The sequence below is a fragment of the Poeciliopsis prolifica genome, unplaced genomic scaffold (assembly GCF_027474105.1).
Source record: "Poeciliopsis prolifica strain line A6 unplaced genomic scaffold, Auburn_PproV2 SCAFFOLD022, whole genome shotgun sequence".
Classification (NCBI taxonomy): Eukaryota; Metazoa; Chordata; class Actinopteri; order Cyprinodontiformes; family Poeciliidae; genus Poeciliopsis; species Poeciliopsis prolifica.
Window position 1 is genome coordinate 1,514,746 of NW_026562397.1, and position 20,840 is coordinate 1,535,585.

Consider the following 20,840-nt stretch of genomic DNA (forward strand, 5'->3'; position numbering starts at 1 on the left):
GTAGGAGTTACAATAACATTTAATTTCGCTTTGGAGTAAGTTAAATGTTTTTGAACTGATAATAAATTGTAACATTGTATCCTTAATGGAAAGATTACTTTATGTAGTATTTTAAATGTTAAGGGAAAACAATGGCTGTGTACACTGAGATCATTCTTATTTAAAACTTAATAGTGAAATGAAAATGACTAACCACATGATAAAAACTCAAAACATGTTGGGTAAACTGATGACAACTTTTCTACAGAAAGTTGTGGTCAGCCAATTGAATAATTTCATTAACTTGTAATCAACACTGTTTAATATTTAGCTCTGTGTAAAAGACCAATAAGAAACAGGCATCAGGAACTGTTTGAGAGGCAACAGTTTCAGTCAATTACACTGGCTTACAAGAAATATTTTTTATAAGTTGTCAAAAAAAAATTAATTGAATTAGGACTATTTTACACCATTGAATCAAAAAATGACATTCATTTTTCTCAATCAGGTCAGGTTTTTATTCTAATTTGATTTAGAGAAATCAAATCTTCTGACTAAATTGATTAAATTTTTTGTGACATTATCAGTTCATTTCCGTTTACATTTCTCATCCAAAAAAAGATATAGGAGGAAAAAAAGTTTTCTACCAGAGTGTATTAATTAAATGTTACAAACTTGGATTTCTGTAAATTGAATAATAAACACTGATACATGTGAATTGAACATTACACCTCCGTCTCTTTCCTGTCCCGGTGGAATCTCTCCTCCTCATCACTCTCAGATTGTCAGGAAACTGATCCAGATAGGAGAAAACAAGTCATGCATTTTGATGCTCATGTTGCTCCATAGTGCAGAAAGTTGACCTGACTCAACAAAACCAAAGTGATTTTTGGATTTAGCACATCAAAGTGACCTGAAAACTGTTGAAAACCAAAAGACACCTTTTTGGCTGTTGACCAGTGTTACTGAAGTTGAGTCTTTTTTTTTTTTATCTCTCAGGTGTTAAAGGAAGCACAGAAGTGGGTAGGAAGCTCCTGGAAACAGTCATTTTCTACAGCTATAGATATATTAAGTCACTGTGTGATAACACAAAGAGGTTTTCAGTCTCAGCTGTGGTTCCCAACATTTTCTCTTTGCTTGTTGTTCCCCATGTTCGAATGCTGTACCCAGTCGAACTCAGGTTGCTGCATCTGCTTGTCTGTCTAATTGTAGAGTGAGTTTGACTCTGCTGAGATGACTGTTTTCATTAAAGCACATCAGTGTGTAATAGCAGTGTATATCCTTGGGAGACCCAGTTACGAGTAACCTGAAGTTCTCTTGAACAGGAGAGCTTGATGGAAAATCTTCATCCAGCTTTTAGAAAATAATTCAGACAATAGAAGCTTCTAGCTCTACCTCCATAGTTGTTATAGCATTTGTTTGCATTTTGTCTTGTTAACACTCAAGGATTATCAGAATAAAAAGCAAAACAAGTATTTCTAATTTTATTTTTAGCTGCTCATTAACATCATCAACTGTTTGAACAGATACGCAGCAGCTGATTTTACTGAACCAGAGAATAGGATTCTCCTCAAGCCCAAAAGTCTTGAGCCACGCCAAGTTGATCTTTAACTTGTTCAGATGTTCTCATTGTGATTTTCCAGATTTTCCACTTAGTAAGACACTTTTAGGTTTGATGGATCGACCTCAGAGTTCTCCGCTTAATGATGAAGGAAGTTCTCATGTCGCAGACCCATAAAAACAATGGTGAACAAGCTAAGGAGACTGGAGAAATGCTATATTGATCTGGTACAACCAATTCCAATGAGTGACAAAAAGCATTTCTCGCTCAATGATGTTCCTGACCAGGCCTTTTCCAGTCAGTCATCTCAGGGAGAAGTGTTGACACTGACAGAGAGCAGCTGGAACATTACCGCCATGTTTCAACGTCGGGCCGACTGGGGGATGTTTCAAACACCCTCCTATGTGACTAAACATGTTCAGAAGCTGAGGATAAAACCTGAACTAGAGGGGACAAAAGCATGACAGGGCTAAAATAGGTGGAGCTACATTAGCAAGCTAAGCTGCTGTTTGATTTGCTTGTCTCGGTTTTCTAACAACAAATAGGACTGTTATTCCACTCGGTACGAGAAACACTACTGGCGCAAATCCACGCAGGGGTTAGGCTTTATTTTACTTTACTTTACGCAGTCCAGCTAGCTAACTAGCATAATTGGCTCAGGTCACAGCATTAGTTGTTTGCCCTCATTTTTCACAAGGCGACACTGGAACAAAACACCGGGATAGTGTGAAAATGTTTCATTCTAGAGCGGCCTCAGCACGGCTTCTTTCACACTATCTGGGTCCCCTCACTTCTAGCACATAAACAGCAATAGCAAGAAATACTCACTGTTCTCCAAACAGGGCTGGTGCCTTGCCTATGGGCGCAGCTCGGTTCGTTTGGAACATAAACCACAGAATGTAAGAACTGCCAGCTCCCTGTCCGCCTCTCATACAAGCGAGACAGAATGGAGGAGGGCAACCTGCGCCATCTGTTGGGCCTTCAGTAGAATTACACAGAGCACATCTGCGTGTCACAGACTGGAATGTAGAGTTCTTCTTCCCCTATTAGGCCCAGACGAAAGACTCAGTTTTTTCCCTTCAGGCACTTTACTAAGCAGCGTTTAGATGTTTTGGTTTTGAGAGTCACAACCCAAAATTTTAGGATTTTAATCCTAAAACATTTAAAGTATCCCATCAAAAGTCAGCTTTAGAAACAGAATCATCAGTTTTTTTATTCAAGAGTCATAAACAGAACCGTGTTCCTTCATAAATCATTTTAGTGGATTTGCTTTTCCCACTGATATTTAATAATCTAAAATACATCTCCTACTGTTTCGACCTGTCAACATTAGTTTTAACTCCCTTCATCTTTTTATCACTATTTAACCCTTTATATACAAATCTCAGTATTGACAGGGAATCTTTTCAGCTTTCAACCCCAGCTGCTTGTTAATTCTACAACCTTCCTCTGTGTTCTAATAAAATGTCTTCCCCTCCATTTTCTACCACATTTTATTGCCATTTCATCTTTAATTTTAGTGACACTTGTATTGTTTCTTCTCGCTGCTCCCTTTGTTAATTTATCTGCCAGCTTGTTTCCATCCATCAATCCATTGTCTGCATCTTTACAGGGTCGTGGGGGGGCTTGTCTCCACTTACACCAAAACATGCAGCAATTTTCTGTTTCTCTTTTCTCCTTTTTTCTGGAAATGGCCTGAATTATATCCAACACAAACTCTTGGTTTGTATTTCAATGCAGATAATGTATACTGAATAACGCACTGAATCGTCATCGGTTCAGCCTAAAGTAATTAGAATTCCAAAAATAGAAAAAAACATGAAGGAAACCATTTAAAAAAAAAGATTGCCAACAGTTAACATTAATTTCTAAATCATCATTTACTATTTTATCACTTACTATTAATAAATGTTCAACAATAAATGCTATGCCCTCTCTATAATCTTACCACATTGATGCCCCATGCAGCTCTTCACTGTTCACTTGCTGTGATACAAGTACCTGCTTTTTCTTTTTAATAAATGAATAAAAAAAATTGATCCTGCAGGAAAACAGCAGCATAGATCAAAGTTACAGTGCCAATATTTAAGTTAAAGTGACAATTCTAAAAATATTGCATTCAGAATTTGGATCAATAATACTAAAAAAGTCAGATTAGGGGAGTTGCATAACTCCCTTAATTACGTAACGAGGTATGTAACCTAGAGCGGGAGCCCCTATCACAGACTTTGACTCAGCTGTTTTGAATTCAACTCTCATCCTCAGTTCATTTGCTGCATGTTGAATGGAAAATTCCTCTGTTACAGTATTTACAATAATTGGACTAAAATGAGGAGAACAGTATGGCTATGCAGAAAGAAAACAGACATAACATGTCTGCTGTAATGAACAGTTATATGAATTTTATCTGAAATCTATATGAAACTATAACACCTATCCATAGGAGAGTTCTTCTCTGCTGACGGATTGAACCAAACCTACAATCCAGATTTCTCCTACAGCCCCCTCTCCTTCTTAACCTCCTAGCTAATCTCTAGCTAAGAATTTGACAAGGCTGCCTGCATGGTTCAACAAAGGTTCTTTTTTCAAAGTTTCTATAATTTAGTTTTCTAAGTATGATGTGATGGGGTTGCACAGTGGTGCAGCTGGTAGCACTGTTGCAAGAAGGTCCTGGGTTCGATTCTCTGTCTTTCTGTCTGCACGGAGTTTGTTTGTTCTCCTTGTGCATGCGTGGGATCTCTCCGGGTACTCCGGCTTCCTTCCACAGTCCAAAAACATGATTGTCAGATTAATTGGTCTCTCTAAATTCTCCCTCGGTGTCAGTGTGTGTATGGTTGTTTTTCCTGTCTGTCTCTGTGTTGCCCTGCAACAGACAGACTGGCGACCTGTCCAGGGTCTACCCCACCAAGATAGGCACCAGACCCCTCCCGATCCCACCACGGACAAGAGTATACACAATACAGAAAATGGATGAATGGAATATGATGTGACAGAGGACACATCATATTCTAACACAGACTCACCTGGCTGTGGGTTGATCTCTGATGCTTTGAACCCTGCTAATGAATATCTTAGCCCTGCTCATTGTAATCCCCCGTTTTCCTCTCTGTAGCCTCTATGAGTGAGTATATGAGTATTAAAAAAAAAGAGAGTGAGAGCATGTGAGAAGGACAACATGTTTATTCTTGTGAATGTAATGTTGGAATGTGGTTTGTCTGGGTGTTCATGAATAACTCATTGAGGAATGTTTGTGTTGTTGACTCACTCAGTTTGAATTGAGGGTGTTCTTACCACCCTGAATAGACAGGCTGATTCTGTTAAAAAGTCCAACTTGACTCACTGCATTCAAGAATCATCAGACTTTTACAATTTCTGTTGTAAAATATATATATATATATATATATATATATATATATATATATATATATATATATATATATATGTGTGTGTGTGTGTGTGTGTGTGTGTGTGTGGGTGGGTGGGTGTGTGTGTGTGTGGGTGTGTGTGTGTGTGTGTGTGTGTGTGTGTGTGTGGGGTGTGGGTGTGGGTGTGTGTGTGTATGTATGTATGTATGTATGTATGTATGTATGTATGTATGTATTTTTGTTAGAATCTGGACTTATTTATGCTTTTGCTGTCTCTTTCTGTGCTTTAGCTATTTATGTAACAACCTAAAACCCTTTGTGGCCCACACCATGAAATAACTGGCTGAAAATTCATGCGCTCATGTCTCACATATGATACGTCAGGCATTATAAAGAAAACTGAATTTTCTCTTGTTTTGATGTTTCTCCCACATGTGCAACACTTTTTTCACAAGTGTTGCACATGTTAATGCTTTATACATTCTTATTTTGCAGCTGTCGTCTATCTTATTGTCGCTACAATTTGTAACCAAATCAAACGGTGAAATAAAGTTATAGAAAAAAGGGGAGGTGCTATTAGTGCCACTATAGCAACCGCGGTGACGTAAAAATCCTCCCTCCCTGCACATTCATAGCCAGCCCGTCAAATAAATAAAGTGCCATTTCCAGTTTAGTCATTCTAGAATGAAACAGCAGCTACGTTCTTTAATCGTTGGACATAATTAATCTTGTTGTGAGTGAAGACGTCCACGTCTTATTTTCTGTCAAAATAAATTTCTTCGTCAGCTTTAAAGGGGACTGTTTTTTTTTAGCTGAGGACTATATTCATCCGCCCAACGCGCTCCTTTGGCGGAAGGATTCAGTTTACTTGTGACCGTGGAGAAAGGCGTTGTTCATCATTTGTACCAGTTTTATTTTTATATTTTTTCTTTATAAAGTTTGTTTTAGTGTTTCTTGTTCAGCTTTTTTCCCTTCGGTCGGTGCCCTTATTTAGATGGCCAGCTTCCCAGATTGTGTAAATGAAAATGATCTAGGTAAGTAGTTTTTGGCTCTATTTAACTCAGGACAGTGTTGAGCAGAAGCGCTTATGAAAACGCGGAACTGTTCCAGGGTTAGTTTATTTTTTGATTAATATATTCTGTGAAAGGCTTAATGAACATGTCGACGTATGATAAAATGTTTAGTGAAGTTGTAGCTTCTTAAATAATGTTCGCATTGCTCATTGCTCTTGTTGTGCGGGTGGACAGTGTCAGTTTGGACTGGAATGTGACATAAATATCTCGTGAGTTTTTGGGGTTTTCAAACCTCTGCCAACCCCCAAATGTTATGTTTACATCGGTGTGTAAAGGCCTGCCGAGTTTGTGTATCGAGCCACTGCCACAGTGATTCATGGCCTTGGCCTGTCCTCACAATGCTCGTCGAACATGACGGTTGGAAAATGTCCGGGTTTCAGTGTTTTACGCAATGTGCTCTGACGGAAATCACTCAGACATACTGTAATCTCTTTGCAAAACACTTAATAAATTTGAGATTACATATGTGTGGTTTGTGACGTCAGCCGTTTCTGTGTATTTGTCTACACCTCCTTAATGTGAAGGAAACAAAACATTGAAAGCATTGCGAAAGGGACGTTCTGTTTATTTATTTTTTATTGGATCTTAAATGAGGATCGCGTTGGCTCCACACCGCTCACACCCAGCCGCGGCCTCCATGTTGCATTTAGTGCTGAACACGTAGCCGTGCAAACACTGCGCTCACACAGCAGACTGGCCCAGCACAGGGATCAGATACTCTGTTCTGATAGGGAATCCCTCACAATGTTAACATTTGTCCACCACTAAGAGTAGGCTTTTACCCGAAATGGGTCATGTGTATATTTAGCCAATCAAAGCGTTTTCTTTTTGTTTTGTTTTGTTTTTGTTTTTTGTCTTTTTATAATGTCACGCCAGTAAAAGTTGAAAGTAGGTTTTAGTGAGTCTATACACAGATATGTGAACTGTGCTGGTCATAGCTTGCTGAACAGAATGTAGAGGTGACTGTCAGCCTCTTTTCCACAGTTTAGTTTTTGCTATTGATTTCAGTTCACTGGAAATCTTCCCCTGGTTGTTGACTATCTATTCTATTTATGTCCTCAGTGTTCACCTGATTGGCAGGTACGAGGGGTGTGGCAGCCTGCTTTTCTTGTGTGTACCCTGTCCATTTTAGCTGTTACTTTCAGGCTGTTTGTTTATAGACTGGCACGCCTGTCAACATATTCAATAATGAAACCCGTTTTCTTTTTTCCAGACAAGGCTAAGTTCATTGGTGAACTCCTGGTCCCTGTTGCTCCCTTTGACCAGAAGTCTGGGCGTGAGGCCTGGACTGTAGCCTTTGCACCAAATGGTTCCTACTTTGCTTGGTCTCAGGGGCATCGCATTGTCAGGCTCATCCCTTGGAATAAATGCTTGAAGAGCTTGTAAGTATTGGAGTTGATCCAAATATCTGGCAAGCTGTTGTTGTTGTCGCTGCTTTAACCTGGCTGATAGAAATAGTTTAATTTTCTGCACAACGTTTTCTACAGTCCTGCTGACATGAGAAATTCATGTAAAGAAGCAATAAAAACAGTAGCTCTCAAGCACCTAAACTAAGTACACAACCTTGATGTGAACTTGTTCAAAGCAGACACAGCACAGAAGTTTATATTAGATTCAAATGGCTTTCTGCTCAGCAGGTAACAATTGCTGCTGGACTTCTTTACCCAACACCCCTGAGCTTCACTAGACTAATATATAAGAGCTTGTTGTTGCTTTTTGAACAACAAGCTCACTTTTCAAGTATAAGTGATGTATGAATAGGTCAATATTGATCCCACAACTGAACCTTGTTACTGGTGAGCACACACTGAAGAAGCACTTCACAGTAACCCTGCTCAGACTCAAAATCGAAAAGCATTTGGTCTTAAAATGGTTGTCTTTATGTATATTCTGTCTTCTAACAATTTCTATTGTTTTAAATTTGGTTTAGTTCACAGAGTGCTGGTGAAGAAGGTACCAACCCAACGAGCCCGCGCCATTTGTCCCGTCAAAACAGTGATGGAGGTGTTACTATCCCACTGGCTGATGAACCCCGTGAACACACAATAGACTGCGGGGACATAGTGTGGGGCCTGGCCTTTGGCTCCTCCGTGCCAGAAAAACAGAGCCGCTGTGTCAACATCGAGTGGCACCGGTTCAAGTTTGGTCAGGATCAGTTGCTGCTGGCAACTGGTCTCAACAATGGCCGCATCAAGATCTGGGACGTGTACTCTGGTGAGTGCAGACTGGGGTTACTATGTTTTTTTTTGTCTTCAGCAAGTAATTATCAGAATAAACCACCTTGGCGAAAACAAAATGTAAGATCTGACCTCCATGGTCTCTGTCTTCTGGTGTTTGCCTAAATGGACCTAGTATATGAAATTCACTTTTTGCATGTTTTTGTTCTTCCATTTGCATTCCTAATGCTCCTAGAAAAAGCCCAAGCACTTCAAAACACCACACAGCCATTTCACAAAAATGTTTTTCCAAAACCTCCTGATTATTGGTGGGCACCACCCTGTAGCTCAGCAATCCCAGCAGAGTTGGATGAGCTGGTTTTACCACTGCATGGGCTGAACAATGGCTAAAAGAAAAGACCAGAGTTCTGTTGTTGACTCACCATACAGAAACCACTGCTGTGTTTGAGCAGGAGGCTCCACTTCTGCTTCTGGGTTTAACTTTGGGTCAGAGATGGATGATGTTACCACTGGGCATGAGTTTGCAGCCATTTTCACATGAATCGGTGTACACATTGTGTTGGTTTCATGTTTGGATCGAAACACAGCTGACAGACTCAGTTCAGTCTCTGGTTCTTTTGAATCCATATATGAATTCGAACTGCACCAAAGTTGACTGTAATGGAACTGAGACGTAGGTTTGTAAGCCAGAGTTTGGTTACACATTCAGACCTTTTCAAACTACCGAGACAAACAAACTAGAGTTCGATCAAAGCAGACTAAAAAGGGCTGGTGTGAATGCATCCTAAAACTGCTCATTCTGAAAGGAGCTTAAGATAAACACACCTGACCAGTGAAATCTCTGAATGATTTTGCACAAAAATATGGAATGATGTAATGATTAGTAGCCCCACAGACACATCCTAGATTGTTCAAGGAAGCATAATAGTACCCTTTAGCATTGTTTGTCCAAAACACCAGCAACAATAATGACTTTGCAAAATAAACAAATAATAAAAAGAACATCTTCATCTAACAGAATTATTTTCCTCAAAATATTAGTGTACAAAAAGTTGGAATATATTTTTAAGTAGCTTTAGAGGATGAGTATCTTTCTCTTCCTGTAGCTGATGCTGCTTGTTTCCTCTCATGCAGATCTGATCTTTTGAAGCATATTTCTGTATGAACACGTCCTGCAGCGGTCGGCTCTAACTCTCTGGCTTCTTGTGTTCTGCTGTTTGCAGGAAAGCTGTTGCTGAATCTGATGGATCACACTGACGTCGTGAGAGACTTGACCTTTGCTCCTGACGGCAGCCTCATGCTGGTGTCTGCATCCAGAGATAAGACCCTGCGTGTGTGGGACCTTAAAGACGATGGTGAGTGATGAACTGCCTGTTGGAGCACAGACTGCAGTGGCGTTTGTAAAACCAAACTCTGGCCTGCCAGATTTTCTGACATCATCATTTGGCTGCCTGAAAACTAAACTGTCTGTCTGTAAACAAGCTGAATTGACTGTTTCCTGTCTGAGTGAGCTGGCTGCTCTGTGCCAAATTGAACCTTTTGCTGTCATGTCTGCCAGGTAACATGGTGAAGGTCCTGCGCGGACATCCCAACTGGGTGCACTGCAGCTCCTTCTCTCCCGATTCGTCCATCCTGTGCTCGGTTGGCGCGGGCAAAGCGGTATGTATTCATCTTTCTGTGGAGGTTTTAGCATGAATCTTTGTGCAGCTGCTTGTGATTATCTTCAATCAGCATTGTAATTGGTAAAGTTTCCGGCTTTCTTGCCCCTTCATTTACACCCAAGATAAATCTGCTCAGTGTCATTGGTTATCTAGCTTCTTGTAATCTAACAGAGCTTGTACTTATTTATGAACCAACAGATCAGACAGATTGCTAGGATCAGGGTTTTTTAAAATGACAACATTGAGGAAATTTAAAAAAAAAAAAAAAAAAAAAAAAACTTCTGATGTTAAAAAAAGAAAATTAAATATATTTGCTAATAAAAAGCCTGCATTACATTAACAATAATCTGTAATGACATGTTGAAGTTAGCTCTGTTTGTGGCTGTGCAGTCAGCAGTGTAGCCACCATGACTGAACTTGTTTCCAGTGTTAGAGCAGATGAGGCTGGTAGCAGTTCTGTTAGGCTCTGTGTCCCTACAGTGTGTGTCTTGCTCTTCCTGTCACAGGTGGTGGCAGAGCTCAGTGTGTGATTGGTTTTGAAAGGAGCGCCGCGCTGACATTTGAGCAGCCGGTGTAAACCAAGGACGCACAGTTCACAAAGGCCTGGCCAGGGCCACCTGGCACCTGACCCCAAGGTCAATCTGTACGTAGGTGCTGCTCTGTGTCTGTCTACCTCCTCTATTTATTTTTTGGACATTTCACTTTAAAAATGTCAATTTCATTCAGCTGGTGGTAAAGTAGGCCTGTATTCCTGCTGCTCGACCCCTCTGCCCCTTATCTTTGACTAGCTCCATATTCCATCTGCTCACAATAGTTCCTCTTATTTCTATCTGTCAGTTAAAATGTTTGTTTTGTAGCGCATGCTACCATGTTCTGCTGCCGCTGGCAAAGTAATGGAGCGTATCCAAGTTTCCGCCCAGCTGCCACGCCTCTCGGGAAACATTAGCCAACACCTTCCTGCACCTCTTACTGCAGCTGCTGTCCTGATTCGGCGAGTTTCAGTCTCACTGCATTTCCACAGCACTTCCACTGCAGAAGACTAAGACCAGTTCTGGCTTTACAGAAAACACAGCAGATCTGTTGCCATTAGCAGCACCAGATGAACAACAAAAAGAACCATTTTGAATATTTGCAGTTAAATGCAGTTTTTACTGATTCAGCATAAAACAAGAAAAGAGGAACAAGAGAGAGAGGAGCCATTTCCAAAGTGTCTCATGCATTCAGTTTCAGGCCATTTTAATAGAAATCAGTCAGCATTTGCATCATTTATTCAGCCTAGTTTACCAATAAGCTACAACCATACAAAGACCTAACAGAGTACAGGACCTAATCACTGCTCGATTCTGTTGGATGTGTGTGGAAGTGAATGTAATGTGTACTTTGCCAGAGGTATCAGACCTTTGGCCATAAAATATGCTCTTCTCTTGCAGTATCTCTCTCTTCGTAGGCTCCTGTTGGAGGTTCGAGCCTTTTGTAAGCTCTGAGCTAAAACTCTGAAAGGAGAAACCAGTGGAGTCATTTTGTTCCCTTAAGTCACTGTTTGTTTTTCTTTTTTCCACTTGTGTTTTTTTTTCCCCAAAGTATTTTTAAAGTTTATTAACTAAAGTAATACCCTACTGCCATTTCTATATTAACTAGAATTTTTAGTATATTGTGTAATTACTACTGAAAGTTTTTCTGTGTATTACAGTGGCACTGAGCATACTTCATTTATTCCTGCTGTAATCCATGTTCCTTGATTTAATTGCTAGTTGTTGAGAAGTGACTCATGAGAAATGTACCGTGTTGCCTCCAGTGACTCTCCAGCTCATTTTCTAAGTTACAACAACTCCCCGCTTTAACTCGCAGGTGTTCATATGGAACATGGATAAGTTCACGTTGATCCGGAAGCTGGAGGGGCATCATAACGATGTGGTATCCTGTGAGTTTTCACCTGATGGCGCGCTGCTGGCCACAGCCTCTTATGACACCCGGGTCATTGTGTGGGACCACCACAAGGCCACCATCCTCCTGGAGCTGGGGTAGGAACACACACTGCTGGCTGCATGTTTGTGGTTTATATCTGAATGCTGCTACCTGATGTGTCATTTCTTTCCCCTGTCTGTCTGTTTAGTTTATTACTTTTAGAAATAGTACTCATTACTTTAGACCAACATTTTGAACAGAAAACTGCTTAGTTCATTACTTTTATGAACAGTTGAGTAGTTATTACCTTAGATCAACATTTAGTTTTATACATTTAATTTCAGAACAAGACCTGAAGAAACTCCTGTTAGTTTACTAATCCAGAACAAACTTAAGATCTACTTAACAACCCAGAAAAGGACTCAAACATGGAGAAGAACCAACATTTAGCTTTATATTGTACAAATCTAGAACCCACCCCAGAACAGGAACCATCATTCAGTTTTATATCTCAGTAATCTTGCAAAACATGAAGAACCAACATGTAGTAGTATCAGAACCAGAGAGACCTCTAATTTATAAAATATGGACTACTTATTCTTATTAAACATGAAGAACCAATATGTAGTTTTATACTTTTACCTTTTTGTCTTTCTTTTGGTTTGTTTTGTTGTTTCCTTCTAATTCATGTAAAGCACTTTGAGCTGCCTGGTTGTGCTTTATAAATAAAATGACCCACCTTACATTCAGACCGCTGGAGACGGCTTGGGTACATTGGACAGTAGAGAGGAGCAGTTAGCATGTTGTCGTTATGAACCATTACACTCATGGACAGACTCATTTATGTGCATGCAAATCTCAGCAGTTAAGTCCCACTGTCTTCCTCCACAGCCATCTCTTCCCTCCTCCATCACCCATTTTTGCTGGAGGGGCAAATGACCGCTGGATTCGCTCTGTGAGTTTCTGCCCCGATGGCCGCCACATCGCCAGCATTGCTGATGACAGGTAAGGACAGAATGAAGAGAAAAATCACTGAAAGGAGACTAGAACACACGGACTGGATCAGTCACATGGCTGAGCTGTTGCCTCTAACTATGTTGAGGTCAAAACGGGGAGCACAGGGAGGAACGGTGGCGAGTGCAGATGAGTCATTCACTTGATATTGAAAGAACTCCAGAGAGCAGCTGTAGGAATAAAAATGATGGCAAAAATGTTAGTTGATGCTTCTCAGGATGTAGAATGTTCTGCATCATTTTTAGCTACTTTTAGATGTTTAATATATTTATTATGCTTTTCACATTATATAAAAATAAAATCACAATTCCAACAAGGAAGAAGACAAAAGAAACCCACCCAACAAACAACCAACATCCCTGTAAATACTGTAAGACCATGCAAAAACCAACGTCAAGGTTTATGTAATCACAGCTCAATGGTCTGCTATTCCTGGACCTTTGTTGAGGCCTTATTTAAAAAAAAAAATCATAAAATGTTTCCAGTTTTTATTACATCTATTTTCAAAGCCTCTAATCACATACCCAATTATTTATTTTCTAGCTATTTTTAGTGGAGAACATCCTGCCTGATAGGTTGTTTCTAATGCTCAAAGTTTTCCTTCTCCATGCGGTTTGAGTTATTTGATCTGCAGTGTTTTATCCAAAGTGTCTCAGTGCAGCTCTGACAGCAGGCTCTTTGTTCTCTGCCCAGGTTTGTTCGTTTCTGGAGTATTGAGGAAAGGGCTCCTCAGGCAATAGCCCCCTTATCCAATGGCCTCTGCTGTGCCTTTTCTGCTGAAGGAAGTGTCCTTGCTGCTGGGTAAGACCAGAACACTGACTCTCTGCTGTCAACGCTTCTGCATTTTTTTTCCTTTTGTTTCCGGGCTCAACTGTCTTAATTTGTTTTCAGGACTCGTGATGGAAGCGTCCACTTCTGGGAGGCTCCCCGCAGCATTTCCAGTCTGCAGCACATGTGCAGAATGGCCCTCCGGAGGGTGCTGACCACCCAGCAGGTGGAGGCTTTAGCCATCCCTACTCCACTCCAGGACTATCTGACCTACAAAGTGATCTGAGGCCCCTCTTCAGCTCAGCACACTGACAAACCAATGAATACCTTATTTAAAAAAAGAAAAAGAAAAAAAAAGAGGAAAACACAACACTTCTAGATCCTCTGATCACTGAGGACACCCAGTGATGCAGTTTAACAGAGATTGCTGCGTTCAGGTTTGCTGATAACTCTGAGCCACGTCTGAGTTTATCCTTCCGCATTCTATGTTGTACATATTTATTAGAAGCTGATCGTACTGACGCGGTGCTCCGCCGTCAGGTAGGGATGCTTCTGCTCGCCCTCTCTCTTCAGTGTCCGTCTGCTGCTCGGAAACGTGGAGGTTCGGTTCCACCAGCTGCAGTGGCTCCTGTTCTGCACTAACTTGAAATGGCTGATGCACTTAAAGAAGAGGCCTTGCAGTGGTGCTTGCCTTGAAAGTTTGTCATCTGTAATTTTCTGTCTGCAGTGTGGAGCTATCAGCTCCTGTCCACACCACCACACAGACCCTGGAAAACAAATGCCACACTTCTCATCTACTTGCACACTGAAAAGTTTAAAAACTTTTTCAAAAATAAGTTTGGGTGTTTTTTCCTCTGGCAGTATTTCCATCGCAGCTTCTGGATTCTAAACACTACAGCTTTGGTAATCCGATCGTCACTTTGCTTCTGCTCTTCAAGCCATGTTGGTTCTAATCCCAGACCGAGCCACTTCACAGGTCAGAACGTTCTGACTCAATCAGCTTCAACCCAACAAACATGTGCTGGTTTGAACTGACTGGTGCTTCACAGTATCGGCTGTTTGAACCTAGGATTGATTGTTGATGACGGGTGCAGATGCTGATCTTTCTAAAATCATCAGTATTCATGTTAATAAAAGTTTTGTACATCAACATATCAGTTGTTTCTTGCCTGGGTGGAGCGATGCTGCCACCCTGCAGGTTACATTTCCACTTCATCTGATAATCCAGTTTGTTCCCATTAAACTAGAATGTCCACTCTTGAATCCGGAGGTTTCTTTCATCATGTTCCTCCTAAATTGTGCTTCTTCTGGTTTGGGTTTTGTACATTTGTAAATTCTTTTACTTTGGTTGTTTTGTTACGTGAAAATGTCGGCCACATGTCTTACTGTTCAGCCTTTACTGTATGCATCAGGTGGTCAATGGCAGTCCTGCTACAATCACGTGTCTGTACTACTAAAGCAATACCTGCCTCCCCCAGGATCCAACAGGATCCAGATCCACCACAAAAACTGCTGGGAAATCAAGCAAAATTCTTAAGCGGGGTTTGGGAAATTAGCACCTCTGGAAAAAAATAAGCTTGTTCATAAGATGTGAAAAAGGAAAAGTGAAGTGAAGGTTTCCTCAGAGTATTCCTGGTGTTTTAGTAGTATTTAGTGATGATCAGACTCATCCTGACTTTGTAAATGCCAAAGGTTTTCTTTTTGCTTTGTTTTTTCTTTCTAAAATGGCTCGGCAGTTCTAATAGTTTGTAGTAATATGGCCTATTCAAAGCAGACATGTTTTATATATTTGTTAATGGGTAAACTCAGTTCTGCCTCCCAGAGATGTATTCTGATGTTTTCAAATATCTGTGAATGTATGGAGTTCCTACAACCTTCTTGCTTAAATAAAGACTTTTTATAAAAATGGTTGAAATGACTCGTCTGAAACATTTTTACAAACATTTGTAACCATTCTTGCACAACCAAACACTGGAATATCTTTGAGTTTAACTTCTGGTTTTGTTTTGTTCTTCTAATCAGGACTGGAAAAGCTTTAGTTATAATGGTGAATTCAATGTCAAGATGTGTGTAGGAAAACTGACTCCGTTTGAACGCGAACATTAAACCTTCAGGAAACTGGAAAATCCAAACCAATGGGTTCTGAGGGTTTCTCAGATTAAATTTTTTTTATTGACCAAAAGTTATTGTAATAATCATTCTCTGTACAACAAGGTACAAAGTTCTGAGAATAATCAATGTCTGAAGCTAGTTACATAATAACTTTCCCCTCAAACAGAAACCTCTCTGCTCTTACACACCTGGTTTAAATCAGTTCTGACCAGAATGTTTCTCCTCAAAATTCACACATTTTCTCTTGTGTTACATTAGAAACCAAGATTTTAAAGTGGCTTATTTTTTGTGATTATGATTAAGTTTTTAAACTATTAACAGTGCTCTATTTTTTGAAATTCTAATGCCAGTTATCACAAGTGTAGATATGCATGGTGATAGACTGTTGGAAGTGGGACAGCTGCAACAGGTTCCTGCTAAAACATGTCACAAGATCCAATGCTGACCGATGCTGACCGTTGATGTGGTGCTGTCACATTGACCTCTTCTGTTTGTGTGTGTGTTTTTTTTTATCAGATCTGGAAAAGGCATTGCAGTTATTGGTTCATTTGAACGTTACAGGCAGTTTTCACGCTGTCTGTCCTCCGAAAGAAGGAAATAAATGAACCAATGTAAGCATTCAGCTTCCAAAGGCATGTACAAAACCACTCCTTACAACTGTAATCATGTTGTAACAGAACTAAACATATTTATATTTACAGATTTGTTCTCTGAATGCAACACTGTTCACAGTTAATTAATCATTTTAAAATGACATTCATCTTGAATTAAAAAACATTGCAAAAAGTACTTAGCATAGCGTAAACGGCAGAGGAGAAATCACTAAGAAATAGCTGATATTCCAGGTTCGACACATTCGCATTAAAAGTCCAACAAAACACCGAAAGACCAAAGGCAGATCAGAACTGCAATGTTATATCTACAAAATCTCCATTTGAACAGTCAGCTATGTACACTGTACAAACATCTTTCCCAGAAACATAAAACACAAGCATTTTTTTTTCAACCTGATGGATCCTCTGTGTCGTTAGCCATTATGGAGCCACACGATGGACTCAGTCTTTGCTGTCTGCAGTGTGGAGCTATCAGATTTAGTGGATATCACATAAACCTGTTCAACCTTTACGCCATGCTTAGCTCTGTTACTCCCCTCAAAATGTTCTATATTCTGATGGACTACAAACGGAAAAGTTATTAGGACATTGTCCTTGCTACATTTCACAAGGGATACAAAATCACCTGTTATGTGCAATGGGGAAACATGATGTTGGCAGTGGAATGTTGGAGTGCATTGCAGTTTCAGGGCCAAAGTGACTTGACTTGAGGTATGAGTTTTATTCTCCGATAAAGAAAACGAGAAGAGCAAATACATTCCATAAGAAAATTATTGGATATAACATAGTGATCACTGGGAAGTGAGGTTCAATATACATTTGGTATCCATCCTGAATGAAGCTTTATTCCAACCCGTATCTTTACCCCATCATCACTCTTACTGTACACAAAAATATGTTGATTCCTACATCTTTGTCCATTATGCTTTTTCTTGTAAATGTTTTTTAGTGCATTTGTACAATGAAGCCTCTCTAAACTTTCTTATTCCTCTTCTGTCATCACGTACAAGTAAATTCCCAGATGATTGTAAAACTTCTCAACAGAAGCAATCTGGGCCAACATTAGCTTTCATGTCTGATTCTGGCAGCTAAGTTGACCTCTCACTGCTTGCTGCAGAGTTGATACTGAGAGTGTCAGCTCACGCCCTGAATCAGGAGTTTTCCTCAGCAGTTTATGATGCATCATGCGTTGGTTTGGCTGATTTCTGGAACAAGAAGCAGAAGATCAGTCAGGCTGATGCAGGAGGAGTCTGATCAAACTGAAGACAATGTCTGGGATGTAAAGAGACACCAGCTGAGGAGAAGAGGTATCTGCTGACCTGCTTCGCTGCTCTGCAGAGTAGCAACAAGCTAAATGCTTTTAGTAAAAAAAAAGTCTTCATGTAGTATTTTGGGAGATCAACCAGTCAGAAAACATGTCAAATTTGCAGCGTGCTGAGGATCTCAGAGCAAATTGGGTTAAATTTATCATGGAAAAGTGCTAACCATGTTAAATACTCAGATGTTCTAGTTTAACAGGATGCCCACTCTGCAGTCACTTTGTCTTCTCTCTAATGAAAACATTAATCTTTCTTCTTTTCTGTGGAACAGTTGCCAGCAGACCTTTTTTTTTTCTTCACAGTGACCTGCAACATAACAATTTGCCTCCACTGTTGATACAAAAAAAAAAAGTCAATGTGCAACGACTTGTTGTCATGAGACTTTCCTAAGTCTCATGACAACAAGTCGTTTTCCTCCTGAAATCACATTTTGCTGCTGTGCTTTCCAACAAGCTGCAGAGAAAACAAACCCCAATCAGGTCAGTAGTTTTAGTGGCATGTTTAAGATCGCCTCATCACAAACAAACAAAAAAAGTCACTTTTCTAGAAAGAGATAAAAACAAAGATACAGGCATAGACAGATGTTTCAAAATCAAACACAAACATCTCTGTTCCCCAACACTGTTTCCATTTCTGAGTCCGACTGGACAGAAGGACAGTAATTGTGCCATGTGTTTTAAAAGTCATTCATGTTCTGTGTTACTGAAGCATGACTTCCTGTAAGACCTTTTATCTCAGTAGCACTGCACTGTTCTTTTGGGGCTTCTTTACAAACTGTTAGTCACATAATCACACTTCAGTCTGCTGTTGTGAGTCAGTGATAATGGTCACCCCTCGGCGAACCTCGCTCAGGCCGTCACAGGTGCTGCCGTGTTCGGGGTCCAGCACACGGGTTGTGGACAAATGACACGTTGATTCTTTACCAACTGATAGGTGCATATTTAATGAGACAGCAACGTCCCCGTTTACTGGAGAAGCCTGATCCACTGGTGTAGTGGTGTCCCTGTGGTGTACATTCCCAGTGGGTAGCTGGTGAGAGGGCAGATACTGGCTGGGGTGGAAGTGAGGCCTGCAGTCCAGATGTCTTATGTTGCTTGTGTTCTGGATGGTCTCGTTGGAAACGGGCACATTGGACAGTAGTGGTGTGCAGGGTTCAGGGCAGTCCTCCCCGCCCGGCAGCGGAGGTGGGAGCTGCTCTTGGCTCAGGAACTCTTCCTCGTGTGGAAGTGGGTAGTCACTATCAACATCATAACCTCCCAGGTAGTAATCAGACTCCAGCTCATGAGGTGGGCCTCCCACAGAAGAGTCCAAGCCAACTGTGTCGCTGTCCGACGGTGACCTGAAGGTCTGCACTTCCTCAGTGTCGGACAACCTCGTGCTGGGCATCCAGTCAGATGTGTCCCAGTGGTAAGCTGGTCAGGAAGAGGAGATGTGATTAGCAGCTATAGCGGCAGATTCAGCAAACTCATCTTTACACAGAACAGATATTCAGTAACATGCTCATAGGAAACATCAGGACTGCTGCAGCAAATCACATAAAGCATGCTGATGGCCTATGTGACAGGAACAGCCTCTGAAGAAAAGATGTCGAGTTTTCACGTGATAAATGAAAAACGGAACAAATGTTTTCGCAGCTTGGCATGCAGAACGACACCCACAGAAGCCATGCTTTGTCCAAACAGCTCAGGGAAAAGAAATAGATAAATGAATCAAAGAATGCAAAACCTTGTTGGTGTTTGTTAGAATCATTTTTCTGCCATGAACCAGACATACAAGTTTACAACAAAAAAAACGACAAAAGAACTTTAAATTTAAGCTTTGAATTAACAATAAACCCATGACTTGGTATGTTGCACCATTTACAACATAGAGTTGAGAGAGAGGTAAACTGCAGTCCTTTTCCTGTCTGAAAACACACTTACTGGTCTTCTTCAATTGTATAGCAAAGTGACTGAGTGGTTCCATATTACCAAATACTGAGAGAAAGAGAAAGAAAGGTACATTTTGAGGCCTACAAATGTGAAACACAACAATGTCCGTTCATGTTTTTATCTCGGAACTACAACACTGGTCAGAACCGAGAGATTATGTGACTTCTCAGTTACAATGAACATTTTACCACAGATCAGCTTTCTTTTCTTTTTGCTACCTTTCCCTCCCAGTCTAAATGGCTGTAAGGACTCGCACTCTGTGCTGTCCACATTTATGTGGATCAGGAGCCGACCCGGGACTCATCTGAAAGCACTACAGGGACAAAACTGCATGGTGGTTTGACGGTAGCAAACTTCTTATGTGGTGATCAACCAGGCTTTTCAACCCTCCTGCTCATCACTGGGTACAAACTCATTTGGTGACACATATATCATCCTCAATGTCTTTGTTCACTTCAGGACTTAAGGACACGGTTCTCTCTCACATCATTATCTTACGTTGTGTACTTTCAGCTAAGATCAGCCTTGAAAAAAAACACGGAGTTCCCTGAGACTGTCCTCTTCTTCCTCATCCCACACGAGAATGGATTTAGCCAATAGTCGATAGACCGTCTGTCTGTCATATACATGAAACAAGTGAACCTAAAGCCTCTGACAGTCCAATCTATTTGGAACAGGGAACTTGGACAGTTGGTTCCACAGTAGTTTGGGCTAATTTATGAACCCTTTTATAAGGGTTCATACCAAAACAATTATGAAATACTTTTATACTCCTGATATATGTATGACGTCCTTCTGGATGGGAAACAATCGTTTGGACATACCTCTGTGAAACTGAACCAAGCTCTACTGGCTGCTGTAGAAACAATTCAGTGGATGAGACAGCAGCCAATCAGGACATTGTATGCAAATGTGCTACTTGCTTTTTGTGTTGCATTGTTTTCTTTTCAGGCTGCACAGTGGTGCCGTTGGTAGCACTGTTGCCTTGCAGCAAGGTGGTTCTGGGTTCAAGTCCCATCTTGGGGTCTTTCTGCATGAAGTTTACATGTTCTCCCTGTGCATGCGTGGGTTCTCTCCAGGTACTCCAGCTTCTTCCAAAAACATGACTGGTCTCTCTAAATTCTCCTGAGGTGTGAGTGCATGTTGTTTGTCCTCTCTGTCTCTGTGTTGCCCTGCCATGGACTGGTGACCCGTTGAGAGTTGGAGACACCAGAACCCCTCAGAACCCTTTAGGGATAATGGGTGGATGGATGTTTTCTTTTCCTTAGCAGTTTACTGTAGCTGTTAGAGCTGGACAAAAAAAATCTATAACAATGTCACAGTAGACAGATGATCAACATTAATAAATCATATATTTAATA

General features: G+C 40.7%; 3 protein-coding genes across 6 annotated transcripts in view; 1 reads left to right on the top strand and 2 right to left on the bottom strand.

The window, feature by feature from the left end:
* Window positions 1–2,475, bottom strand: part of myo18ab (myosin XVIIIA b) — a 58,941-nt gene extending 56,466 nt beyond the window's left edge. The window contains 1 exon segment of the mRNA XM_055045458.1: window positions 2,369–2,475. The gene's annotated coding sequence lies outside the window, so the exon portion shown is untranslated.
* Window positions 2,476–5,550: 3,075 nt separating this feature from the next.
* On the top strand, window positions 5,551–15,411 carry wsb1 (WD repeat and SOCS box containing 1). The gene is made up of 9 exons (XM_055045740.1): window positions 5,551–5,939; window positions 7,192–7,360; window positions 7,909–8,192; window positions 9,379–9,510; window positions 9,714–9,814; window positions 11,665–11,837; window positions 12,613–12,726; window positions 13,429–13,536; window positions 13,627–15,411. Exons 1-9 carry the CDS (start codon window positions 5,900–5,902, stop codon window positions 13,787–13,789), a joined length of 1,284 nt encoding a protein of 427 aa, XP_054901715.1. The 5' UTR covers window positions 5,551–5,899; the 3' UTR covers window positions 13,790–15,411.
* A 225-nt stretch (window positions 15,412–15,636) lies between these two features.
* Window positions 15,637–20,840, bottom strand: part of fat3a (FAT atypical cadherin 3a) — a 58,812-nt gene continuing 53,608 nt past the window's right edge. For all 4 annotated transcript variants that reach the window (XM_055045744.1, XM_055045743.1, XM_055045742.1 and 1 more), the window contains one exon: window positions 15,637–18,960. In XM_055045744.1, the coding sequence (XP_054901719.1) occupies window positions 18,338–18,960 (623 nt within the window). In that variant the 3' untranslated portion in view covers window positions 15,637–18,337. The remainder of the gene's footprint in view (window positions 18,961–20,840) is intronic.

What these genes read in the sequence shown, in the direction of transcription:
- wsb1 (XM_055045740.1), top strand. Translation starts at nt 5,900, where the DNA reads ATGGCCAGCTTCCCAGATTGTGTAAATGAAAATGATCTAG. An exon ending in AATAAATGCTTGAAGAGCTT is followed by an intron (nt 7,361 to 7,908) that starts GTAAGTATTGGA and finishes AATTTGGTTTAG; the next exon opens with TTCACAGAGTGCTGGTGAAG. An exon ending in GCCAGCATTGCTGATGACAG is followed by an intron (nt 12,727 to 13,428) that starts GTAAGGACAGAA and finishes TTCTCTGCCCAG; the next exon opens with GTTTGTTCGTTTCTGGAGTA.